Below are 27,702 nucleotides of genomic sequence, written 5' to 3'. Positions count from 1 at the left end.
CCAACCGAGGTGCATGAACGTGGTCACTAGGCTCCCATGACCTTTCCTGTGGTCCGTAACCTTTCCAGTCGATTAAATAAAAAAGTCTTGATTTAACCAATTTAGAGTGCAGGATATTCTTTACCTCGAATTCAGGTTCTCCATCTATTAAGACGGGGTCAGGTGGTTTGGCAAGTCTTGTCCCGGGTTGAACTGGTTTCAGAAGTGAAACATGAAAGACAGGATGGATCCGCATATTAGAGGGTAATTCCAACTTGACGGCCACCGGGTTGATAATGGCCTTAATAGTGTAAGGTCCCAAATAGCTAGGATTAAAAGTCTGAGTTCCTTTTAGAGGTATGTGTTTTGTAGCCAGCCAAACTTGATCCCCAATCTGATATCGTGGAGGTTCGCTTCTATGTTGATCAGCATTTTTCTTATATTTCTCTTTCGCTTGTTTCAAATGTTCTGTTGCCTCCTTAAAGGCTTGTGTAATAGTAGAGTGTAAATGACTAACTGCAGGCATTTCTAAGTGCTGAGGCGAATTGAGTTCTGAGGTTCGAGGGTGATGTCCGTTTATGGTATAGAAGGGGCTTTGTCCGGTTCCAGAATGTACAGTTATTGTATGCATATTCGGAAATCCATAAAATATCCTTCCAATTGCTTTCAGTCTGGTGCAGCATGCAACGTAGGCACTGTTCAAGGGTCTGGTTGGTCCTCTCCGTCTGACCAACGGTCTGGGGATGGTGACTGGTTGATAACCTCACTTCGATTTGCGCCATTTGACAACATTTCTTCCAAAATTGTGAAATGAATTGACTGCCTCGGTCAGAGACCAATACGGAAGGAAATCCGTGTATTCGAACAATGTTTTCGAGGAACTCCTTGGCCAAAATTGAAGCGGAAGGTAATCCTTTTAAAGGAATAAAGTGGGCCATCTTGGAAAAAAGATTCACAATAACTAGGATGGTGTTAAATCCATTACATGGAGGTAGATCTGTAATAAAGTCTAAAGACAAGGTGTGCCATGGTGTAGGTGGAATATCCAAAGGTTGTAAAAGGCCAGCGGGTTTTTTCTTCTGGCTTTTGTTTTGGGCGCAAATGCCACAAGACATCACAAATGACTTTACGTCTTTTCGCCAAGTGGGCCACCAGAACTGTCTCTTAATTTTCGCTTCAGTTTTTGCGATACCTGGGTGCCCTTCCATCAGGGTGTCATGGTAATTGGAGATGACTAGTTCTTGTATTTCCTTGTGTGGTAGAAATAGTCATCCTTGATAGTAAGGTAGGTCATTGACGACTGAGTAGTCCGGGCCTTTCGTTACCCAGTCCTGCAGGGTTGCTGGATCGAAGAGTTGTTGGATTTTTGAATGAATATCTTCTAGTGTCTGTTGAGTAGTTATGCCAAGAATTCTTTGCTCGGGAATTATTGGCACCGGTTCCGGGTTTGCATATGCTTCTCCCATCCCTATTCGGGATAAGGCATCTGCTTTGCCATTTTTGCGGCATGGTCGATAAGTGATCACGAAATCGAATTCGGCAAAGAACAATGCCCATCGAAGTTGTCGCGATGATTGGGCTTTGGCTGTTTTTAAATACTGCAGGTTCCGGTGATCAGTGATTACGGTAATGGTATGCCTGGCACCAAGAAGGTAGTGCCGCTAAGCCTTAAAGGCGGATTTGATAGCTAATAGCTCTTTATCGGTAATCGCATAGTTTAACTCAGGTGCTGAGAACTTTCTGGACCAAAACGCTACTGGGTGAAGTTGACCGGTTTCAGGAACCTTCTGGGACAGGACAGCTCCCATGGCTAAACTGGATGCATCAGTTTCTACTATGTATGGAAGCTCAGGGCGTGGATACTTTAAGACAGGTGCTGATGTGAATTTCGCTTTCAGCTCTTGGAAGGCCTTTTCAGCCTCTTCGGTCCACAAGAAGCGTTTGTTTTTTCGCAAAAATACTGTGATGGGGTGTACAACATGGGAGGAGTCCCGAATGAATCTGCGGTAGAAATTAGCAAATCCGAGCATGCTTTGTACCCCTTTGACTGAACTGGGTGATGGCCACTTGAGAATTGCGTCCACCTTTTGAGAGTCCATTCGGACTCCCTTTGGAGTCAGGATAAATCCAAGAAATTCAACTTCCGTAGCATGAAAAACACATTTTTCCAATTTTGCATATAACTTGTGCTGGCGTAGTTTCTCAAGGACTGCACGCACGTGCTTAACATGGTCTGATTCTGAGGAGGAGTACACTAGAATATCATCTATGTATACCACGACACAGACGTCAATGAGTTCACGAAGGACATTGTTCATAAAATACTGGAAGGCTGCTGGTGCATTGCACAACCCGGAGGGCATCACCTGATATTCGAATAATCCGTACTTGGTGCGAAAGGCAGTCTTCCATTCGTCGCCTTTCTTGACACGTACCAGACGATATGCCCCTCGGAGATCTAACTTAGTGTAGATACAAGGATCCTTTAATTGGTCTAGTAATTTGGGGATCAGAGGCAATGGGTATCGTTTTTTTACCGTAATCTGATTTAATGCGCGGTAATCTATGCATGTTCTAAGGTCACCTTCCTTTTTTGGCACGAAGAATAAAGCTGAGGATGCAGGAGACTTGGAAGGACAAATAAAGCCATTAGCAAGGTATTGGTCCAAGTATTGCCGTAGGTGAAGATTTTCAGGTTCCGTAAGGGCGTAGATTCTACTGCATGGGGGTTGTGCACCGGGTAGGAGGTCGATTTGACAATCGTATGATCTGTGAGGAGATAATGTATTGGCCTGTTCTTTTGGAAAAACATCCTGAAATTCTTGGTATTCCTGAGGTAACTGCACGATTGGGTTAACGACTGTAGCCAGGCCTTTGTTCAAAGTTTTCTCCGGGTAACAGGTCTGTGCACAATCCGGGAAGGTTATTCTCTTCTCTCACTATTCTATACAAGGATTATGTGTTTCCGACCATGGCATCCCCAGTATTATCTGGAACTGTGGGGCTTTGATTAGATCAAACACAATAGTCTCTCGATGCCCATCTTGACTCAACAGTGTCATCTCTGTAGTGGAATGAGTTACAGGGCCCGAGGCAATCTCAGTTCCATCAACTGTGGTGATGACATCCGAAGTGGTCTTTTTGCAAAGAGGTAGATTCATCCTTGACACCAATTCGTGGTCCATATAGTTTCCTACGGCCCCGCTATCTATGTATGCCCTTACTGCGTGCATATGTGATGGCTGCCTGGGATCAAGTAGGACCATTGGGATGATCAGATGCGAGGTCCGAGTGTCCTTTAAGCTCGGCAAGCGGACCTCTACGCTTGTCGGGCATGGTCGTTTCCCGAATCAGGCTCTATGTGGCTTTTATCAGCAACTCCTACCACCTTCTTGGGTGGTTTTGTAGGGCAATCCCGTAGAAAATGTCCTGAGGTTCCACAGTACAGACACAACTGCATCTGTCATCTTCTTTCTCTTTCCTTTTGAGTTCAGGGTCCTTTAACCCCCCCGATCTGCATAGGTTCAGATGCATCTGTTCCTTTGGGGGCAACGTTGGGTTTAACCAATACCCGATTTTCGAACTTAGCTCGCTCAGTCTTTCGGTTCTGAAGTCGGTGGTCTAGCTGGACCACTAAGTCTATAAATTCTGTGCAATCCTGAGGTGGGTTCACAACTTAAGCCAAGACGTCTGAGTTCTCCCCGAAGTCCACGATGAAACAATGTAATTCGTTTTGCCCCGGCCACCCGGTTTCCACCACCAACCTATTGAAGGTTGCAATATAGGTTAGCAGATCCTGGTTACCCTGTCGTAAGGATAAAAGTTCGTTGTCCAGGGCTTGACCCTGTGAGTGTCTGGCGAATAGTTTTTCCATGCTCCTTTGAAAACCCTGGAGAAGAGGATCATCCTGGTTGACTAACGGAATGGACCAATCTGCTGCGCTGCCACTAAGATATGACAATACAAAGGCTACTTTGGCTTTGTCATTTGGAAAGGCTCCTGGTCTGCATAAAAAGTGCAAGCGGCATTGGTTCATAAACACGGCGAACCTTTTGGGGTCCCCAGCAAAGCGTTCGGGTGGAGCTAACGGAATATTTCCTGGTAAAACCACTTGCACAGAATTGCTTGATGAAACGGGGGTTGTTTTTCCCCCATATCCAGGTAGGGGCATTTGCCCAGCTTGGTTTTGCAGTAGTTGCCTAGCCAGATCATCAGTGCGCTCCTTTGAGACAATCAGTTCTCTCCTGAGGGCATTAGTCTCTTGGTGAGCGGCATGTACTTCCGCCCTAAGTTCCCCCAATAATTGGGCCAGTTGGTCGGTTTCCGAGGTTTCCATAACACCCAGGTGGGTATTTTTAGAAAGGCTTCGTGTTCTGTTACGCTCACCTGGACCCCACAGGGGTGTCGATCGGACCCGGACAGCTGCGGTCTCCGTCAACGTGATGCGTAGTGCAGAGATGCCTGTCTGGACTGGCCCGCCTAGTCTTGTCTGCTGGACCCGAAGAAGTATTTTCCTGCAAGTGGAGACAGGGATTAGCCACCTGTGGGTTTTAGTGATGGCCTCCCAACTGTTCTTGCTCTCCCCCACTAATCACCTCCGATGTCCCCTTAGTAACCTCACCTTATGTTTGTAAAAGATAAGCTCTCCATCCTCTGTGTCTTGCAGGGGCGCGTAGATACCAGTTACTTCACTGGTTTGAAGGCGTTGGGAGAGTTCCGGTAAGCATTGACTCTGAAGTCCCAGGCGGGATTGGTAAGTATCAAGTTCAAAGAGTTCAATGTGCCCCATGTTCACTCTTGTCCCCTTCCTTCCTTAAGTTGCAACTGAGTTCGTGAGAAGAAGGTCTCGTAGCTGCTGCTGGCGTTCAGGTAAGAGTCTGCCACCCAACGCTGTCCGGTAACTATTGCATGCGTTAACGTGTTGTTTTTCTCCCTCTTAACAGATGCGGCATATGAAGATATGGAGAAGAATACCGCCGGTGCTAAATCAGGTAAGTCTATGGTGGTAAGAGGTATTTGTTGATTCCCTTGGCTCACCTTGTAATTCTTGTGCCCCTAGGTGCCAGAGTACGGCGAAGAAATGATGGAGACAGTGCCGGATCGAAAGATGCTGTGAGAACTGGTGAGTATGGCGCCGTGCTGGAGCTGGCGAAGCGAAGCGTGCAGGACTGATGTACTTTCCAGGTCGGGAGATGAAATGGATCCGGAATCAGGTGAGGAATTTGAAATAAGTTCGTTTTCTAACCTTGTCCTTTTCTTCCTCTTTATTCTAGGAGCTCCGGATTTGAGGCGGGCGTGGCAGAAGACTGGATGCTGGCTGCAGGCACGCGGGCGTGGCAGAAGACTGGATGCTGGCTGCAGGCACGGTGAGAGTCACACTGCTGGATGCAGAATAACACGAAGCATGTGCTGCTGTTCGGGCGTGGTTTAAATAGCCTCCAAAGTAGTCCCAGGAAGTTCCCCAGGACCACACCCGAGTAAAAAATAGTCCCTATAGTAAAATAGTCCCATCCAGGCCTCACGTTGGCTTGGATTTATTTGCAGCATGGTCTGCATGAGGTAAGTAATGTCAATGAGCCTGGCACCTATGGCGCCAGGACTGATTTTTATTATGAGCCTGGTGCCTACGGCGCCAGGACTGAACCCAGACAGCCCCTAGCTGGGGCTGCTGGGGTTTTTGTAAATGTCTGGATGCCTGCTCCCAGGGCTGATGGGCTTGATCCGGATGCCCGGGGGTAGACATCATGACAGCTAGACAGAATTGAAGGCTTCTTTTGGCATGCTATCCTACAGTTAATTCGCACCTGCTCTATTCAATATGTGAGATTGGAACTGGGTTACCCCATCTGTCAACATAGTGGTACCTCCATAGACCAATATAAAAAACTAGTAAGGGAATTGTATTCAGAACTGACTTGGTCTGTAGGTACGGCCCGTTGTGGAAATTATAGCATCTTGAAAGGGTCATTCACAAGAAGACTTAAGGTGGGACTGGGTAAACAACTACAGTCATCTAAGTAATTAACGCAATTACATAAAAATAGAGGCAATTGTACACACTTTTTTCCACCCCCAAACCTACCCGTTAAAGTGCCCAAATCTGGCAGTTTGCAAGTTTAGATTGCTCTTGCGCATTAATCAACTTCCGGTAAGAGCACTATGGGGATCAAAATGGAAATGATCTAAAGAGCAAAGAATTTGTCGTATGTGTAAGAGCAGTACCAATTCAGAAAGAGTAAAATATGTTCCTAACAGAGTGCCCTAGTTTGGGTTCTATCCACATGGCTCTGTATGCTCGTTTTGTATATAACTATGACACAATCAAAACCACAGAACTTTGATATGATATGATAGGTTATTTATAACGCGCTTAATACCCAGAGGTTTCTAAGCGCGGACCCGGGGATCGAACCTGTGTTGCTCCGTGTCGTCTTGCTTCCAAGGCGAGCACGTTACGCCCTAAGCTATCCTCCCGAGACAAACTTTGGCAATATTGTCTGAATACTGATTCAGGAGGGATGCACATTGCACTTTTTAGGGTATGGCAAAATGATATAGTGCTTTTAGAGAATGAATTCTAAAGAGTAAAATGAAATGATGAAATTATTCTACATTTTATATTTTATACAGTTACTAAGTCAAAGACTCACATGATCAAATGTATTTGTATAAATTTAAATGTTTAAGTGAATATGTTTTAAATGAAATGTAAATATTATAATGAAAGTCGTTAAAGTTCAATTTGAACTAAATACAACTATAAATAAATAAAGGTTCGACAAGAGAACTGCTTTTGTCCAGACATGGCTAGGTTAGGTTGGTGGGGAAATGAAAAATACAGCTGGCCTTGCTCCAGAGTGCTAGAATGGAACTTTGGGATTAACATCATATAATTTAAGAGGTGTTCGTTTTATCTGGAAACATGTGCACTACAGAAAGAGGATAAGTCCGTTGTTAGTTTGAATGCCTTATATGGGATCAAATCACAAACAACATAAGCATGACATGCCAACATTCAATACCTACAACATTACTTTGGAAAGATTGGTTAAGCTGTGGCGCATTGTTTAACCAAATATGTCCAAATGTTTTATGAATTAAATGTCCCTTCTCTGTAGCCACCACTCAATGATTCTGTGGCCCGGTTAAAAACCAAATGTGAGACAGGCATGGTATCAAGAGAGACACAGGCTCAAACACAACATTTTGAAAATCTTTATTGAAAAACTTTGTTGGGTTGGTGTAATGCCTAACTGGCCCTAACTCTGAAGGGGTTGTTCCCTCAACTGGGGCTGTCGATTAGTCGAAAACCAAAGTTCGCCTGTTTCAAAACCTATGCTTTCCCTCACTCTTCGACAAAATGTGTTCTGGGGAAAGATGGTGGCTCAAAAAGAATTGTAAAGCACAACTGATTTCAGGTGGCCTTACCAGCAGGTGTAGTTCTGCCAGTTTCAGAAAAAAGATAGTTCAACACACAAAGGGTTGCCCTTCCACCTAGGGCTCCTGCAGCAAATAAAGTTCACCAATGTCTCTGGGTCACCTGGGGGTCCCTTCCCCAAGCCTTACTCCTTCCAGTTCCAAACAAAACAAACAGTTCTAGTCAGGCCTCTCAGGGTTCCATTCCCCAAGTCTAGGCCTCTCCTGCAAAAGGTTCAAAATGTCTCTGCGGGGCTCTCAGGGTTCCCTTCCCCAGGCTTAGGCCCCTCTGCTCTCAAACAAATGCTCACACAGTTCCTTCCACTTTTAAAAAACGCCAGGCTTTTCCTCCACCCCTGCGTGACCACTCCAACCCCTCTCCTCACACTTTGTATCTTTTCATCTGTCGTGTTTCACTTTCCATTTCTTTCCACTTTGCAGTGCACTCCTGCAGTTTCGTTCTCTTTGCTCTGCCTCTTGCACACTCCTCTTGTTTTGTTGTGCCCCAGGCACACTTTTCACTTTGCAGTTCACCTTTTCCTGGTCGCTTGCACCCCCTCTTCTGCTTTCGGGTCGCTCGAGCCCCTTGTTTTCCTTTTCCCATGGTGAGCAGCTTCTTTGGGTTCTGTGGGCTGAGGTCAGGGTTGCAACACCTGCCCCTCAGACACCCCTGGGACCAGCACATATCCCAGGGGAACAAGCAGTGGCCTGGATAGTTAGCAACTCGTCTCACTCCGACTCCATGGAGATACGGCTCCCTCGCCACCCTGCAACCCTCCAGCGACACAGGGTCAGTGTCTCAGCTTCCCGCTCTCCTCCTGTCTTTTCCAGGCTTCTCGTGCTGCAGCCTCCATGTTCCCACCAGCAACCCCAGCTCCCTCATCTTCTCTGGCAGAACCACGTCTTTTACACCCTAACAGAGGGTCAAGTGGAGTCAGGTGTGAATGGTTAAGGAAAAACAGACTGATCTTGCCTGACTCTTAGTGGGACAGCCTAGTGGTGTAATGTGGTAAGCTTCTATCTGCTCCTTACTGTTAGGTCTATGGGTAATCTTCACTGCTCTTGACCCCCTCTTCTTTGTCCCAGTATATGTTGGAAATGGGGAGGGGGAGATGGAATGGGAGAGGGTTTTGATGTATAATGGGAAAAGGGGGAATACCATGTCTCGCCTTTAGGCATTCTCCTCCCAATACCTCCCATGACCCTCCACTCAGGTGATCCTCCCTCGCTGGTCCACCCCCAGGGTCGGGATCCAAAAGCGATGGCCCTACCCTACCCACCTGACTGAAGGATACCAGAGGATTAGGTGGGAGAATACTGTCAGGTTTCTCACACAAACGAGTCAAGATTATTGCAATAAAATTCTAATCTAAAGGGGGTGCGGAAGGGAAGTGGAGAAAGGTCAGACAAAAATGCACACATATTGCTTAAAATCCTTGTGTAAAGGCTAGAAAAGACATTGGGCCTCATTACACGGACGGCGGTAAGGGTTAACGGTCACCGTTAATGGCAACGGTGACCGTTAACCCTTACCGCCGTACTAAGAGGTCCCTTAGCGGGTTGGTGCTCTAACGCCTGCTTTTTGCAGGCGTTAAAAACCAACCCGCTAAGGGACCTCGGAGCTAATTACGGCACCGCAAAATTGCGGTGCCGTAATTAGCGCCTTCCCCATTCCCATAGAGCCCTATGGGGCAGAAATGGGAATGGGGAAGGGCAATGGCGGAAGGGGGATTTACCGCCCCACCGACCTTGGGATGGGGCGGTAAATCCCCTTACCGCCAAGGCGGTGCCGGTAATTTACCGGCATGGTCCAGGGTGCTAATAGCACCCTGGATCACCGCCTTCCGTGTAATGAGGCCCATTGGCTGTTAAAAAAAGCTTTTCTGATTCCAAAAAAGCCAAGTAGACTCCTCTGATAATCCTACATAGACAATTGAAAATCTTACAGCAATTGGGGGGTGGGGAGGTGGAAGGCCAGCAGCGCCACCGATGTGGCAGCTCTGCTAATGGCCTCCGTGTGAAGCCTGTCGGATCCACTAAAGAATGGAGTTGTCTCCTGATGCCGGAGTTCTGAATACAGGCATCGGTTGTCGGAAGGTGTGGGGCAGGCATTCCCAGCTGTAGGGGGTTTTGAGCAGCCCGGAGCTTGAAATGCTTCCCAACAGTGCGACACCCGTGCCGTCCCTCCAAGATGGTGCCGAGATGATGTGGAGAGGTAACGAGCAGTGCCCCTGGTGTGAAGCGGACAGAGGATAACCTGATTGGCTCCTGCTCCTGCAGGTGTACCCTTCAGATGAAGGACGAACAGCCCAGATGGAGACATTACCCCCATGCACTTGGAGCTAACACACGAGCACTTGAAGAACGGGACAGGTGGCACGGAGAACGCGGGTAAGGCTGAGCACCGCTAAAGCAGTAAGTTAGCTGCGCTATCCCTCACTGCGCTGGTTGCCAGTCATTTGGTCGAAAACAATTGGTCGACTGGACAACTGGTCGAATCAATTTGGTCGAAAAACCAAATGGTCGAATTTTTTATTTTTTTTTATTTTTACCCCTTTTTTTTTTGGGCCCCCCCCCCCCCTTTTTTTCTTTCTTTTTTTTTTTACACGAAAACCCACAAAACACATATATAAATAATAAAAAAAAAATTCGACCATTTGGTTTTCGACCAAATGACGTCGACCAAATTGCAGTCGACCAGTTTGTAGTCGACCAAATGACGACACCACTGCGCTTCCATCCAGGGGCACCCAGCTCCCACTATACGTTATGCCTCATACCCTCACATCCTCTGCCCCCTGTAATGGCCGCAACGTAACTCTGCAGTCACTGCCAGAGGCCCGACAACCAACGTTGGCTGTGAGCCTTCCCACATTATCCCCGGCCCACTGGAACAGCCGCAACATGTGTCCTAGCAGTCCCCCACCCGAAGCCAGACTCCAGTAGCCGCTCCATGGGAGGGACTGACAACACTGCAACAGGACCGTAACCACCCGGGGAGCCCACAGCCATGAAACACCATTGAGCCCCCTAAGGCCTCTTTCCAGAAAGAGGGAATTATGGACACCTCTGCTCTTTACCAGGCGAGAAACGCACGAAGTGCATGGAACACTCAAAGCCTGGAAACTGACTCATAACCCATACTAGCTTGCCTACTGGAGATCCCCGGACAGCGGATCACTGCTCGGGCCCCCTGCCACCATAGCAGGCCGACATGGAACATTCCCGACCCCCCCCCCATCCCCCCCAGCAGGTGAAGGCATAATCAGTTCACGGAGTCTACTCTCTCCCCGAAAAACATACATGGGATAGGGCTCATTGAGGACTCACTGACTTGCCACGGCTCACGCTCTGACCCAGGTGCACCGGGCAATGAAATATCTGTAAGGGGTTCACAGTACGCACACTGACCCCCGACAGCACCCTTCTGGGACCACTATACACATACAGCCACCCACTCGCACAGGAGACTCGGACCAACCAAAAGTTGCCCATCGCTATGTCCAAACATCCCAAAGCCCAGAAGAGCGAGGATATTACTACCATGCTATTACCGGCAGAGAAAGGGAAGAAATCAGAAATAACAAAGTCTCTGCCTCAAGCTTCACCTGGGCTCTCGGGGCAGCTGGCCACCAAGGAGGACATCCAGTCATTTATGCTTGACATCAAGACAGAATTCTGCAGTTGCATGACTGAGCTGACTTCCAAAATTGAGCATTCGGACCAAGAGTGACAGAACTGGAACAGAGACTTGGGGATGTGGAGGAGCAAACTCGAGAGCAGGCAGCCACCCTTCTTGAAGTACACCAGAAGATTCAATCACTGGCAGACAAAAACGAGAACCTGGAGTATAAGCAGGGGGACCTGGAAAACAGGGCCTGAAGAAATAATCTCTGGATCAGGGGAGTGCCCTATCTATCTGAATACATAAGGGATCTGTTCCAATCCCTCCTGCCACATCTGGAGCAATCACAGCTGCTACTAGATCTCACCCACAGATTGCGCACCCACAGGGGTCTGGACTGAGAATATCCACCAGATGTTATCACCCGTGTCCACTTCTATACAACGAAGCAGGAGATCCTGGTAGTGGGACACACTCGAGACAAACAGTCATTCCAAGGCTGTCCCCTTCAGATATTTCAGGACCTGGCGATGGCAACGATACAGAAACAGAGGTCTCTTCGGCCCTTGACTCTCTTTCTACGGAACCAGAAGATCCGATACCGTTGGCTGTTCACTACAGCCGTGCAATTCTCCTATAAACGGGTTCCCCGGTGCAATTCTCCTATAAACGGGTTCCCCGGTCGATCTCATACCTGGAAGATGCGTAGGGAATCCTGAATAAGTCTTCACCAGACAAGGGTGGTAGCTCCCCCCAGGACAACCTTGCGGAAGCGGAAGCCCTTCCACCAAAGGCGAGGCACTCGGCATGGTCGAAAGTCCAAAGGGGTCTCAAACTGCCTTCACACACCTGAAATACAGAGGCCTAGCAGCGGTAAAGCCCCACGCGGCTGAACCCGGCACGTGAAAATCGGAGACACTGGCATCAAGGGAACATCAATACTAAAGCCAATAAGACAGTAAGATGGGCTTTACACGGCCCAAGCCTAACCTCAAGGCGGATAACACCTAAGGACCCTTGGGGTGTTTTGCCGACAGTTCTTGGCATTTGTAGTCCATGGTTGGGATTCAGTTTGACATTGCTTTTGGGTTATTTGTTTGGTTGGAGCACGAATGCAGGAATTCTTAAGCTTGCGATGGTAGATACCACCTTCTTGACTCTCCCCCTGACCCCTCCCTTCTCCAGGGAAGGAAGGAAACCTAGAGATACCTCATCAAACCTTGAATTTTGTCTCACTGAATGGCAAAGGCCTGTAAATCTATTCATAAGCGCATGGAGGATCTCGAGGGCACAGTGACTTTCCTTCAGGAAATCCATCTTCTACCAGAAGATTTCACCCGCCTCCGAAGTAGAGACTTTCGCAAACAATTCTTGGCCTCAGGAGGAACCAGAAAAGGGGGAACAGTGATCCTAATGGCAAGGGGTGTTCAGTTTGAGGCGTTGGACACTATTAGAGACCCAGGAGGCCAGTTCATTTGAGTAAAAGGGATGCTCCTGGGTCAGCTATACTCATTGGCCTCAATATATGCCCCGAATGAGGAACTCTTCTTTGGGGTTCTGGAAGCCTCTCTCCTCCCATTTCTGGAAGGCCAAATTGTCATTGAGGGGATTTTAACGGGCGTCCCAGATCCGGACAAAGACAGACGAATGCCCCTTCCCCCAAGGATTTCAGGATAGCCTTGAGCATTCTTCACTTGTTCAGATCGTTGGGCGAGGTGGATGCCGGGAGGGTCCTGCATCCAGAAGAAAGGGACATTACCTTTTTTTCACAGGTTCACTGTTCCTCATCTTGTATGGGCTTAATCTTGGCCTCACCCCAGTTTATGTCTCACAAATAAGGTGGACATCGCCCCGAAGGTTCTCTCGGACCATGCCCCAGTACTGCTACAAATTAGGGCCTGGAATCCAGCCCGGGTGATCAGACCACTATGGCGACTATACGAACCAATCCTGAATGATATGGCCCTAAGGGATGAGGTAGTGAAAGCGATCAGAGACTACTTTCGGGAGCACCCCATGGAACTTACTTCCCCAGCTATCACATGGGATGCCATGAAGGCAGTCATCAGGGGTATTATGATTGCTCATACGGCAGCATACTATAGACGGAAAAAACAAATTAGGTCCCTCCTGGAACAGGAAATCTCAGAAATCGAAGCTAAATATAAGCAGGGATGGTCCCCCAAAGCCCATTCCGCCCTCCGTATAGCTCGGAATAAACTAGAGGCCCTATACGCTGAGAAGACAGCACGTACCCTAACGTCGGTTAAACAGGGTAACTATGCAAAAACCAACAAGGCCAACCAACTCTGATCTAGAAAATTGGCACAGGCCAAAAAACAGAACTTGGGCCTCAAAGACACACATGGGGTAACCCAATAAACCCAATATGGGGAGCGGGATAAACTCCACCTAGCACAGGCACACTTACTAGAAACTATGTCTAACTCAGGGAGATCGGTCTCAGCCCAGAGAAAGTATATTGCGGAAGCAGACCTTCCTCACTTAGCCCGGGAAGAGATGGAGACACTAGAAGCCCCCATCTCACAGGAGGAAGTGGAGGCAGCAATAAAATATCTAAAACCCAGGGCCCCCCGGCCCTGATGGGTTCTCACCCAAATTTTATAAACTCTTTAGTCCATCCCATGTCCATCTATTATTATCAAAGGAGTGTGTGCAAGCCGTTGGATGCTCAGATTGTCAATGACTCTGAGGAGGGTTGCGTACTAGATGAACTTAAAATCTCTTTGGATCCCTTGATTTGTTGCATGAACCCGTTTCATGTTCCTACTATAACCCATCTCCAACACATCCTTCCTGCTTCACAATTTGGATAAGGTTGATATTCTACAGGTGCAAGCAAACAATGTTGATCATCAAAGAGATAGTGAATTTTAAATCAGACTTTAGGATCAATAGAGGTATAGAGACAGATTTAAGGGCAGACATCATCGTCTAAGTTGTTAGATGCTAATGCTGCTGGATCTATAAGCGGAAATATGCAGATGCCCCGTGGGCATGCCCGGTTTAAAGGCGGGATTGCCGAACTGGAAATAGTGGGCCCATGCTCCTGTTAATCTTTTTCCCTTTTAGCACCTCGTCCCAGGATTTAGGGTGGCCTTTGTTGACAAAACCAGGTGCGGCCATTGTTTTTGTAACGTGTGGGGGATGCAGGGCAAAAAGCGGAGGAGGAGAGAACTTGGGGATTGCTCGATCTCCATCCATTTTGGAGCTGAAGCCTCGGCTGTCCATGTAAACACGTGTGTAAGGTGGGCTGCCTCTGCATATTTCCGCTTATAGATCCAGCAGCATTAGCATCTAACAACTTAGACGATGATGTCTGCCCTTAAATCTGTCTCTATACCTCTATTGATCCTAAAGTCCGATTTAAAATTCACTATCTCTTTGATGATCAACATTGTTTGCTTGCACCTGTAGAATATCAACCTTATCCAAATTGTGAAGCAGGAAGGATGTGTTGGAGATGGGTCTATAGTAGGAACATGAAACGGGTTCATGCAACAAATCAAGGGATCCAAAGAGATTTTAAGTTCATCTAGTACGCAACCTTCCTCAGAGTCATTGACAATCTGAGCATCCAACGGCTTGCACACACTCCTATGATAATAATAGATGGACATGGGTCTTCTGGACAATTTGTAGGGTTAAGGTTATTTATAACTTTGTAGATCTCTCTAGGGAGATCAGAGGAGCTATACATGGTGACTCTCAATGGAGTTGCTGTAAAACATCTGATGTTATTGATTTTTGTCTGAAGAAAAGTACTGCACTTCTGTTGCACCAGTGCTCAGAATGCACCGGCCCTCTATTGTTGGCCAGTTTGGCAAATTGGTGTAAGATTTCTTTTTTTAAATCATATTTTTATAGTTATTATTAAATGGTTGGAGCATACAACATCATCTTCTTAACATGAGAGGGCAATCATTACATATAAGACAGTTTCTGAAATCAGCACCAGTCCCCTTACCTCCTCCTTAGCGAAAGAAACTCCCCCCCCCCCCCCCCCCCCCAGAGAACAGTTCCCAAATGCCCCCGTGGGCATGCCCGGTTTAAAGGCGGGATTGCCGAACTGGAAATAGTGGGCCCATGCTCCTGTTAATCTTTTTCCCTTTTAGCACCTCGTCCCAGGATTTAGGGTGGCCTTTGTTGACAAAAGCAGGTGCGGCCATTGTTTTTGTAACGCGTGGGGGACGCAGGGCAAAAAGCGGAGGAGGAGAGAACTTGGGGATTGCTCGATCTCCATCCATTTTGGAGCTGAAGCCTCGGCTGTCCATGTAAACACATGTGTAAGGTGGGCTGCCTCTGCATATTTCTTTAGATTAGGGACCCTCCAGCCGGGATCCCCCATGATCACTTTCTTGGGGATTCTAGATTTCTTACCCTGCCATATGAATCTAAGGTCTGCTTTCTCGCCTAACGGCACTTTAACTCTTTTGGAGAAGTGGGTAGTGTGACCCCCTCCATGCAAGGCTTTACCAAGATTTTGTTATTGAAACTGGCCAAGGATATGAAACAGGTCGATCTCTCTTCTGAATATTGATGCAAATATCTACACTAATTAATGCTGATCAGGTGGGCTTTATCCAGGGGATAAAGACGGGAGATAACATTAGGCGGGCACTAAACCGAATTGAATCCACCACTTTGAGCAAATGCGACCAAAGCGTTCAACGAAGTAGATTGTCCTTTATGCACTTAACCCTAGTGTCTTTCGATTTCGGACCCCAATTTAGGAAGATAACTTCCAACTATTTCTCCCCGAATATCCTACTCCAGGTTAACCAGGAGCGCTCATCCCCAATTCCCCAACATGTGGCACATGACAGGAATGTCCTCTTTCCCCCTTCTGTTGGCCCTCATGATGGAACCAATGGCACAACACATACATAGGAACAGTCCCACAGGGTATCTCTTCATGCCGATGACTTACTTCTCACATTCACTAACATTCGTTCTTCCTGCCAAGCGGCCTTCCAAGTACTTAAGGCCTTCGGCAGTGTGGCCGTATTTGAAATAAACTATGGGAAATTAGTAGCTCTGGTGGTGGGGCTGTCACTGCAGGACATCAGTTCTCTAAGCATTATGCTCCATGCACTGGGACACCAGATCGATTGAATACCTGGGGGTCCGGCTTACAGCTTCCCCAATGGACCTTTACATGGCCAATTTCCCCCCTCTCATTAAATCGCTTGGAAAGCACCTAGATAGATGGACAGGGCAAGATATCTCTTTAATGGGCCGAATCACTGCAGTAAAAATGAACTTGCTCCGTCGCCTACTTTACTTTTGTTCATCCCTCCCAGTGGTAATTCCGAAAACAGCTCTGGATCTCCTTCAACGTAAAGACCTTAGATTCATATGGCAGGGTAAGAAATCTAGAATCCCCAAGAAAGTGATGATGGGGGATCCCGGCTGGAGGGTCCCTAATCTACAAAAATATGCAGAGGCAGCCCACCTTACACACGTGTTTACATGGACAGCCGAGGCTTCAGCTCCAAAATGGATGGAGATCGAGCAATCCCCATGTTCTCTCCTCCTCCGCTTCTTGCCCTGCGTCCCCCACACCTTACAAAAGCAATGGCCGCACCTGCTTTTGTCAATAAAGGCCACCCTAAATCCTGGGATGAGGTGCTAAAAGGGAAAAAGATTAACAGGAGCATGGGCCCACTATTTCCAGTTTGGCAATCCCGGCCTTAAACCGGGCATGCCCACGGGGGCATTTGGGAACTGTTCTCTGGGGGGGTGGGCGGGGGGGGGGAGTTTCTTTCGCTAAGGAGGAGGTAAGGGGACTGGTGCTGATTTCAGAAACTGACTTATATGTAATGATTGCCCACTCATGTTAAGAAGATGATGTTGTATGCTCCAACCATTTAATAATAACTATAAAATATGATTTAAAAAAAGAAATCTTACACCAATTTGCCAAACTGGCCAACAATAGAGGGCCGGTGCATTCTGAGCACTGGTGCAACAGAAGTGCAGTACTTTTCTTCAGTCAAAAATCAATAACATCAGATGTTTTACAGCAACTCCATTGAGAGTCACCATGTATAGCTCCTCTGATCTCCCTAGAGAGATCTACAAAGTTATAAATAACCTTAACCCTACAAATTGTCCAGAAGACCCATGTCCATCTATTATTATCAAAGGAGTGTGTGCAAGCCGTTGGATGCTCAGATTGTCAATGACTATGAGGAGGGTTGCGTACTAGATGAACTTAAAATCTCTTTGGATCCCTTGATTTGTTGCATGAACCCGTTTCATGTTCCTACTATAGACCCATCTCCAACACATCCTTCCTGCTTCACAATTTGGATAAGGTTGATATTCTACAGGTGCAAGCAAACAATGTTGATCATCAAAGAGATAGTGAATTTTAAATCAGACTTTAGGATCAATAGAGGTATAGAGACAGATTTAAGGGCAGACATCATCGTCTAAGTTGTTAGATGCTAATGCTGCTGGATCTATAAGCGGAAATAGTTGGGTCGGAATGTCACTGCAGGGAAACGGCTCAGGCTCATCCTTAAGGGAAGGTTCACCTAATCCAAACTGGATACTTAGGGAATGCTTTTCTTCAATTGAACACAAAGCTCATCGGGGGTCCTGCCTGTTGCAAATACTTTTGAACATCTACACCAAGCACCTCCATGAAGAACTTGTCAGGGAGGGAGTGGCAGTGTCTTTCTGCAATTCTGTGGCGAAACAAAGATCGTGCTTAGGCTTAGAGGAGGCTTGGATAATCATCTGATACACATTCAAAAAACCTCTTTGAAGTCATTGAAGTGTGGATGAAATGTGTTGGGTTAGGGGAGCATACCAAAGCCAAATTCCTTTTGCATACTACACAATATCTGAAGGAAAAGACAAAATCCTTTTCCCCTCACAACACAATTTCTGACAGGTCAATTTGTAACCAGAACAAGGTAAAATCTCTTGGGGGTAATCTTTGACTCTGCCTTGTCTGTCTGTGCAGGCCAGTGCCAATGATGCTAAAGCTATGGTAGAGCAGCAGGATTCAGAGTGGAAGCGTTGAATTTGCTGCAAGAGCAAAAATGTAAATGGATATGGCTGAGCTATCGTTAGTGCAAACACAGACTATTGGAATATCCTGTTTCTCTGAACTAATACATTTTTACATCGCCTTGAGGTCTTGTAAACCCCTGCCACAAGAAAAGTTACCAACAATCAATCCACCATCAACCGGCACAAAACTCTCCAGTTAAAAAAAAAAGCTGCACTGGCTCCCTATAATCATACATATTACTTCAAAGCGCCTAACTCAGGCCTACACATCTTTGTATGGGCTTGATCCAATCCACCTACATACTGGATTAAAAAAAAATTGTACCATCGCAAAAGAGAACCTCACTATAAGAATAAGTGTTGGTTTCCAATTCCTAGTTGGAAACAAACTGAAGCACTGGTTCACACTCCTAGGTACGGATTGTAATGCTCTGGAACTCGCTTTCAGAAGAAATGTCACACTTGGCACATCATCTGACTTTCTGAAAGAGGTTAAAAATCATCCTCTTTCACTAACCTCATCTCTGCCAGTCGGTCTTCTGGGTTCCCAGGCACTGTGATACTTGATGGGTTGTATTTTGCACTACATAAATAGAAAAATAAAACTTCATTATATGGTCTCCGCAATCTAAATTATAGGCCCCAATATTAAACCTTGCTTCGTAAACACCTGGGTGCCCTTCGAATGCAATCAATTTACCATTTGCGGGGGAAGCATGACGCACCAACGAGTGCCAAAAAAGGCAGACATTTAACAGCTCAATGTGCTTCCTCAAGGCAGAAATTGGAGGTGCGCAGTAGAGTCCGGATTAGGTAAGTGTGCTGCAGGGGGGGGAGGTTACAGCAGAGGAAGGGAGGAGGAGGAAGGGAGGAGAACATGCGTGCGAAATGGTGGTGTGGAAGGCAGGCACAGTCAAGGGAAACACTGGTGGGTATAGGGGGACAACCAAAAAGAGAAGCCTTGCAGAAGGCGGCCTTCGTCAGGTGGCCTTCTGAAACTTCAGTCTTAAAAATGCAGCGAGCAAACAGAGCCCAATTTATTGATCGTCTCATCTTCTGTGTTTTCTGACTCCTGGTTCTCAACACTCTGGTCTTCACAGGTAAGCATTGCTAGTTTATGTGATTAATTCATTAATTTCTTCAGCAGCAGGTCCAGCGATGAAGACTAGCTTCAAGCGAGGACTGCGATTTATTTTGCTATGGAAAAGATAAAGGGATCTGGGGAGCAGTGCAGCAGTCAAATTTGCTGACAACACAGGTTTGTTATCCGGAGGTACCAGGGGTGCAGAAAGAATGCAGTTCAGTAAGAGATGACCCGCTGAGAGTCACAAAGTTACTTTTGAACTTCTTGGTTATTGCGGGTTTGTCTTTAGCTGTATGTCGTGCCAGAGGCCTCTGACTCAGTTAGGTAACTGTGCCTTTGGTGTCTGGTATTTCTACCTCTTCACATCATATCCAAACAGTGAGGGGACAGAAAGGCTTTACCGGGAGCACAATATCCTTACGCCTGAACTCTGAGGTTGCTACCACGTCAGATTGAAGGGATGGCTGTTTATCACATGTCCGCTGGGAGGAGATACTGGGCAGCGTTTCATTGTCATAACTGATACTGGAAGAGTACAGAGACCAGCAAAGCCTCCTCACAATCATCATCTTGTAAGTATCTTCTGTGCTTTGGCACCCCAATTTCAATAAGGAAATGATGCAAACCCTTTTCGTCAGAGGTGGATAATTATGTAACTCAGCCCCATACAACAGGGTTCCCTTCATTCAAACCTTTGGCATCCACCCAATCATTGAGGCCTGCAGCAGTCACATTTTATGGACTTCTTGTTCAGGCCTTGATACAGACTTGATACCATAAACCATTCACAAACATGCCCTACATGGTTCTGGCAATTTTAGCCCTTGCTCACCAAGGAAGGCAGTAGTCCCAATTCTATATAGCAAAACCAATAAACTTGCTCACTCATTTGTTTGGACACTGGAATCTGTACTAGATTTAAACCAGGGTTTCCAGGCGGGGCTCTCTGAGGTACCATTTGCTGGACCCAGTTAGCCTCAAACAAAGTATGCCACAAACTTGTGGAGCCCACAAAGGCAGCCGTGTGAGGAGACGCCACGAGTAATGGAAAGCCTTGGGCACTGTGACCCTGAGGGACTTTGGGTTTAGGAATTAACATTGATATTTGCAACTTTGATGACACCTTAGATAAAGACTCATTAGGAGGAGGTGCAGGGGAAGGGAGCAGTAAAGAAATGTTGGGAAAAATTGGGTCATTCTGTTGGGGAAATTCAAAAATACTCCTGGCTTTGCTCCAGAGTACTAGAATGGGATTTAGGTCTCACGTCGTGCAATGTAAAGGGTCCTCCTTTTATCTGGAAACCAGTGCTTTACAGAAGGTTCGAGCATGCAGAGTTCCTTTGTCAGTTGAGTTGCAGTGAACATGATCACTTTACAAAAATAGAAACATAGTATACCAACATTGAAACAACTACACTCATCATTATGTTGCAAATATCTGTTAGAGCGGCATGACTCACCAACTGTGACGCATTGTTTATGATAACCAAGTATGACCAAACGTTTTTGAAACTAAAGTCCCCTTCTCCGTAGACTCCGCTCAACTGACAGATCCTAAAAGAAAACAAACCATTGAAAAGGAGTTATCAGAGTACAAAACAAAACAAACCCAGCCAAATGATTAGCAACCACCATTGAATATACAAACTGAGGAGACATTTATGTGGGCCTAGTGTAAATTGTCGAACAGGAATTCACTGAATCCAGTTGCAAAACAGAGCATTCAGCAAGACTTTTTTCTAAACTATGTGTGCTAAGTCATATAAAGGATCACACTCCCATATTGACTATATATCACAAACCTCTCAATAAAATGACCAAATCAAACAAGGTGTCCACTATAAGCAGAAACAGGCATTGGCAATGCCAATAGTTTTGACATTTACTTGCATGTTACATTTATAGACACATGGGTGCAAGGAGAGTGCAAAGTTTAAGAAAAGGAGGATGCAACAAGTGGGGCAGAACGAGAAGGGGAACAGAGCAAGGGAGGAAGCCATTGCTAGTGGGTGCCACAGATGAATAAGGGGAAATATGAGCGAGAATTGGTCAGAGTGAGAGGGTAAGAAATAAAAGAGTGTGTGTGAGATAGGATGAGAGGGCATAGGGAGAGGGGGTAATGTGGATGGAGGAATAGAGGGGGTACAGTGGGGTAAGGTGTGTGGGGGAATAAAGGGTGCAGGGTGTAAGGGAGAATTCTCATTTTATGGCTAATTTCCCTTACCTATAGACCAGTACAACCCATCTTAGTATGGATGTACTGGGAAGTGTTAATAGTTTTTCCCTTTTGTTCATTTTCGAGAGGGTACCGTACAGTCCCTCTCTCAAAAGTTTCTGGCTGGTGGCAGTGGTTACTACCGTAAATATTCAACTGCAAATATTTTCCTATGGGATTTTCCCCATTGTTCGAGGCTACGACATTTTCTGACAGCCTCCAACATACCGCCGGTGTATTTTAATATTAACTTTACTCCGGTAGGTTTTATTTGCCAGAACTTTAATATAACCTTTCTCGTGTCTTTCTCTTAACTCCTAACCCAGGTCGGGTATCCTTTGTTCGTCCTTTTGGCGGGCTTCTACCGAGAAGCCCTTCTTTCGGCACCTCTGTGTCTGGGGTGGGTCCATTGTGTGGGAGGGGGAGTAGGACCCCAGGACAGGGTTGCCTCAGCAACCCATGTCGCACTCTATCCTGATAGGCTGGAGGATCTCCCACCAAGATGGCCACTCCACTGTGTGAGTGTCAGCAAGGCTGTATGAATGGGGCTTTTTGCAAAAAAGCAGGGTCCCGAGGACTGGAAGAGCAAGACGTTGCCACTGGAACTAAGAAGCCGAAGAGTAGAGAAGCCAAAGACATCTGCAACGACTGAACCACCGGTGAAGCCCTGCTGCACCGTCTCACCACTTTTCTCCACACGACGAGAGAAGATCTTAATCTGCAAGAGCCTTCATCCCTTGAGCTGGTGGGGCCAACCAGTTTGCCAATCGCCTTCCCGGACCTGCCTTAGTCGAATCGCCAGTACCCCGTACTCGGAGACCGGATAGCCAGGCACTAGTCCACCCGGACCGCGATTTAAAGGAGTGTACCTTTTATTCGTTGGGCAGCACCGTGGCGGTTTTCATCCCTGGGTAGTGCAGTAACTCGAACCTTCCTCCACGACAAGAGCCTCTCTTCCTCTGCTGAATCCCCCGAACTGCAGGAACTGCAACGACTGAACCACCGGTGAAGCCCTGCTGCACCGTCTCACCACTTTTCTCCACACGACGAGAGAAGATCTTAATCTGCAAGAGCCTTCATCCCTTGAGCTGGTGGGGCCAACCAGTTTGCCAATCGCCTTCCCGGACCTGCCTTAGTCGAATCGCCAGTACCCCGTACTCGGAGACCGGATAGCCAGGCACTAGTCCACCCGGACCGCGATTTAAAGGAGTGTACCTTTTATTCGTTGGGCAGCACAGTGGCTGTTTTCATCCCTGGGTAGTGCAGTAACTCGAACCTTCCTCCATGACAAGAGCCGCTCTTCCTCTGCTGAATCCCCCGAACTGCAGGAACTACCAGGAACAACCGCCACCACAGGAGCCACTTCTTCATTTATAAGGTACATTGTTCCGCCAGGCCGCCCTTTCTGCGTGGTAGTACTAAAGGTGTTTTAAATCCTTTACCTACCTGTTGGGTTGGCGCCCCTCTCTTTTGACATTGTCTTTCACCTTCTGCATCCAACTTTTCGAATCGTTAACCAAAGACTTGACTGCAGCTACAAGAACATTTTGCTCCTGGGCCCTTGCCCTGTACCACTGACTCTGGCACAGGCCTACTGACTCTGGTTAAATTTGTTAGAACTGATTTCTCTAGATTGCTTCTCAACTAAAAATGTGTTGGTACACCTACTTCTTATAACCACCCTTTCCTTCCCACTTTTAAACCTTGTGAAATGCCATTGTGCTCAGTTTTCATTTAAGTATTTTCTATACTGATGCACTGCCTTGCTTAAACTGGTTCACAAACTTATGGAAAGTGTTGCTAGGGTGTGTAAGAAGATAGTTCTGTATAACTTGTGCTTTCCCTCCCTTGTGAGAAATTACTAGAGTGCCATTTGTGTTTGGTTTACACTGTGCCATTTTGCACAGTTTTCACTCTTGCTCAAACCGGTCTACAATTTACCTAGGGAGTTGTGTATACTTTCTTTGACCGAATTTAACTTGCTTTAAGTACTGTGATAGATGCGTTTTACTAGAAGTGCATAAAATAAATATATATTCTTTTACAATAAAGCTTTGGTCAGTGTTTCCTTGTTCCATAGTACTGAAGGCCTATTGTGTAAACCCTAAATACTGCTCATCTCTGTCTTGAGATAAGTCTGACTGCTCAGCCACAGCTACCAACTAAATCTTTGTGGTACAAACTGATACCAAAGGGGATTTATTGCTCTCACCTGTAGTCCTAAACTTCTGTAGTGCTCCCTAAGGGAACTGCACAGGATTCTGCCTAACACAGAGTGGGTGGAGCCAGAGAGAGGGGCTATGGTGCTATATATAACAAGTTACTTACCTGTAACTGTTGTTCTCCAGCATGGGTCTGGCATGGATTCACATACTCATGAATATTCCCCGTCGTCAGGCTGGGAATCCTCGGTAAAGAAAAAATCAGTATCAGTTTAGTTTCTGATCTGTCTTTCTTAGTAGTAACCAATCACTGGTCTCTGGATCATACTACCCCCAGCCAATGACTGCCCTCTCCCTAAGCCCCACCCCTGGCAGCCATCCTCAGATTTGGTAGCACATAAAGTGGCAGTATGACCAAGTGAAGAGCTGCACAGGGGTAGGAGGGAGGGTTTGCATGTGAATCCATGCCAGACCCATGCTGGAGAACAACAGTTAAAGGTAAGTACTTGTTCCTTCTCCAGCATGGGGTCTGGCATGGATTCACATGCTCATGAATATAAGAATACATAGCAGTACACACATGCACAACCACAGGAGGTGGCAAAGGCTCAACATCAAGCAACTCTTACCTCCTCACCAGGCCCACCTTCAGGCGAACAGGTAGCGCAGTACTGCTTGGCCGACCCTGGACTCCTCCCTGGAATCCCGGTTGACGCAGTAGAATCTCGTGAAGGTGTGCGTCGACCTCCACGTAGCAGCCCTGCAGATATCCAGCAGAGGCACACCAGACAAGAATGCAGTGGTAGCAGCGATCGCTCTGGTCGAATGGGCTCTCGGACAGTCGGGCAACGGTCGGTTTGCCAACCGGTGACAGTGCATGATGCAGCCGGAGAGCCATCTGGAAATGGAAGCCTTCGAGAGGGCCTCCCCTTGGTTCACAGGTCCAAAGTTGACAAAAAGCTGTGATGTCTTCCGAAAACTCTTCGTGCGGTCCACGTAGAACTTCAGAGCTCTAGCTACATCCAGCGAGTGCAAAGTCCTCTCGGCCGGCGACAAAGGCGACGGGAAGAAAACTGGCAACACCAAGGGCTCGTTGAGGTGGAAGTCCGACGGCACCTTGGGCATGAAGGAGGGGTGCGCCCTCAGCACCACCCTAGTCTCGTGGAAAGTCAAGTATGGAGGCTTGCAGGATAGGGCCTGGATCTCTCCCACCCGTCGTGCGGAGGTGATGGCCACCAGGAAGGCTGTTTTCCACGACAGGAACTTCAACGGTGCCGAATGCAGAGGCTCAGATGGTGGCCCCATGAGCCTGGTCAGCACCACGTTGAGCTCCCACGCCGGGGCTGGGGCCTTCACCAGCGGGAACGATCGTAACAGTCCTTTCATAAATTCCTTCACCAGGCGATGAGACCAAAGAGATGACCGTCCTACAGTCCTGGTTTATCGGGAAATCGCTGCCAGATGTATCTTTATGGAAGCGTGAGCCAGTCCAGCATTGGACAGCGACAGTAAGTACGGTAGCACTTGAGGGGCCGTAATCCGTAGAGGGTTAATCTTCTGTACACGGCACCAGACAGAGAACCTCTTCCACTTGTGTCCGTAGCACTTGAGAGTTGAGGACGCCCTGGCCTTTGCAAGAACCTCTCTGTAGTCCGCCGGGATATCGCACCCTCCAAACTCTAGTGCTGCAGGAGCCAGGCCTTCAAGCTCAGCGACTCCGGGTCGTGATGAAGGATGGCACCTCCTTCTCTGGAGAGAAGATCTGAGTCCGTCGACAGTTTGACTGGTGGGGACGCTGACAAGTCCAGAAGTTCCGTGAACCAGATCAGTCTCGGCCACGCCGGTGCGACGAGGATCATTCTGCACCAGGAGCTCTTGAGTTGGTTTACGAGTCCCAGTAGAAAAGGCAACGGAGGGAACGCATACAGGAACAGGCCGTCCCAGGGGAACAAGAAAGCATCGCCCATGCTCCACGGCTGAGGAAACCTGCTGGCGAACCTCTGGCACTTGAAGTTAGTCGAAGTCGCGAACAGGTCGATCTGGGGTTTGCCCCATCGTTGGAAGAGTCGATCCACTTGGTCCTGACGTAGTTCCCACTCGTGGCACGAGGGCAGCTCCCTGCTGAGTGAGTCGGCGATGGTGTTCTTTATCCCTGCTAGATGAAAGGGTACCAGAAACATCCCAATGCCACAGATCCTGGGCTTCCTTGGATAGGGCTGGGGATCTGGTTCCTCCCTGCTTCCGGATGTAGAACATCGTGGTGGTGTTGTTGGTGAAGATCCTCACCACCTTGCCCCTGAGGGACGGGAGAAACGACCTGAGGGCCCAGAACACTGCTCAGGGTTCCAGGATGTTGATGTGGAGTGGCCTCTCCTCCGGGAGCCAAAGGCCTCTCGCATGAAGATCTCCGGTGTGTGCTCCCCACCCTTCCAGGGAGGCATCCCTCGTCACTGTCACCTGGTGTGCTGGGGTCTGAAAGTCTGTGCCTGCCGCGAGATGCGCGCGGGTGCCCCACCACCGAATTGCTTGGTGGAAAACTTCGTTGAGCGGGATCTTGTCCTCGAAACTCCCCTCCGCTTGCATCCAACGGGTGTCGAGGAACTCCTGTAGGGGACGCATCCCAAGCCTGCATAAGCGCACCAGGTAGATGCAGGAGGACATCATCCCGAGAAGGGACTTGATGGACTTCACTCTGGCCACGTCCGTGGCCAGCAGACGCTGCACCTTGCCCAGGATGGCCTTCATCCTTTCCTCCGACGGCGAGGCCAATCGCGCTATTGTATCGAACCTGACTCCCAGAAACAGTGAAACCTGCGACGGAACTAGGTGGGATTTGGGGAAGTTGATGGCGAATCCCAGGTCCGTGAGCAGCTGGACGGTCTTCGTTGTGTGCTCAACGGCGAGTTCCCTTGCTCTTGCTCGGATGAGCCAATCGTCCAGGTAGGGCTAGACGTGGATCCCCTGCAGGCGCAGCCGCGCCGCCACTGGTGCCAGGCACTTGGTGAATACCCTGGGTGCCGACTTCAATCCGAATGGCAGTGCCTTGAATTGGTAGTGCCGTCCTTGGACCACAAACCTGAGAAACTTTGTGTCCTTTTAGAATGGGGATGTGAAAGTAAGCATCCTCCAAATCCAACGACGATGGAAAGTCGCCCTCCTCCAGCTGGCCCAGCACGTGCTGGAGGGTGACCATCCGGAACTTCTGTGCCTTGATGCATTTGTTTAATCGACGCAGGTCCAGGATGGGACGCCATCCTCCTGTCTTCTTTCTGACGAGGAAGTATCTGGAGTACACTCCGGAGCCCCAGAGTGTCTTTGGGACGAGCTTGATGGCTCCTTTCCTGAGCAACACCCTTACTTCTAACAGCAGTTGAGGGACGTGGTTTTCCTTCCTGGCCACGGGAGGAATGCGGGGGCACTCTTTTAAAAATTCGAGAGTGTGCCCATAGGCCAGGCATCCAGCTCCCGATGGTCGGTGGAGATGGACTCCCACACGCTGACGAACTTCGCCAGCCGGCCTCCCAATGGGGTGCTCAGGTGGGGGCCCGATGCTACGGCCGGTTCAGTCTTGCTTGGCAGCGGCCTTGCCACTTTGGCCTCCCTGGCGACAACGGCGAGATCCACCTGCCTTGCCTCGTCCTCTGTAGGCGCCTCTTGCGATGAGGAGCGGGCCACCTGCCGGTACATCGCGGAACCACGCCAAATCCTTTGCAGGCACCTTGCTTGCCTGCGGAGTTCCGAAAGGGCGGCCGTCGTCGTTGCAAACTCTGTGTCGGTCTTGATGGCCTGAAGTGACTCATCCACTGGTTTTCCAAACAGGTTGTTCCCGTCGAAGGGCATGTCCAAAACTCTGGTTTGCACGTCCTGGTGGAAATCTGTTGCCTTGAGCCATCCCCGCCGTCGAAGGCAAATGCTGTTGCCCAACTGGTGGAAACCAACTGACCGAGATGACCGAATCCGCGGTCGGCTGTGCCCTAAGGCACAAAGGTGCGGCATCGGGGAGCCGGTACTTCTTCTCGTACCGGTCCCTCTTGGCAGGCGTCGTGGACGGGTTCTTCAGAAAAGCAAGTCCCTCGTCCCAGATGTCATCCAGCAACGGCACTGCGAGGACGATCTTCCTCTTGGCCTCGCGCCGTTGGTAGAGGAAGCCTTCCTTCTTCTGCTCTTCGGGGCA

At 48.1% G+C, this 27,702-nt stretch overlaps 1 protein-coding gene across 1 annotated transcript in view; it reads right to left on the bottom strand.

Annotated features, from left to right (window-relative positions):
- The window catches only part of TMEM184C (transmembrane protein 184C), a 591,213-nt gene that overhangs the window by 324,681 nt on the left and 238,830 nt on the right, over positions 1–27,702 (bottom strand). The window contains exon 6 of the mRNA XM_069631247.1: positions 20,612–20,705. Within this exon, the coding sequence (XP_069487348.1) occupies positions 20,612–20,705 (94 nt within the window). The remainder of the gene's footprint in view (positions 1–20,611; positions 20,706–27,702) is intronic.

This window comes from Ambystoma mexicanum, chromosome 6q (genome assembly GCF_040938575.1).
Source record: "Ambystoma mexicanum isolate Mex_15411 chromosome 6q, UKY_AmexF1_1, whole genome shotgun sequence".
NCBI classification, from domain to species: Eukaryota; Metazoa; Chordata; class Amphibia; order Caudata; family Ambystomatidae; genus Ambystoma; species Ambystoma mexicanum.
The sequence above is the reverse complement of the archived record's forward strand: the minus strand, read 5'-3'. Positions and strand labels throughout refer to the sequence as shown.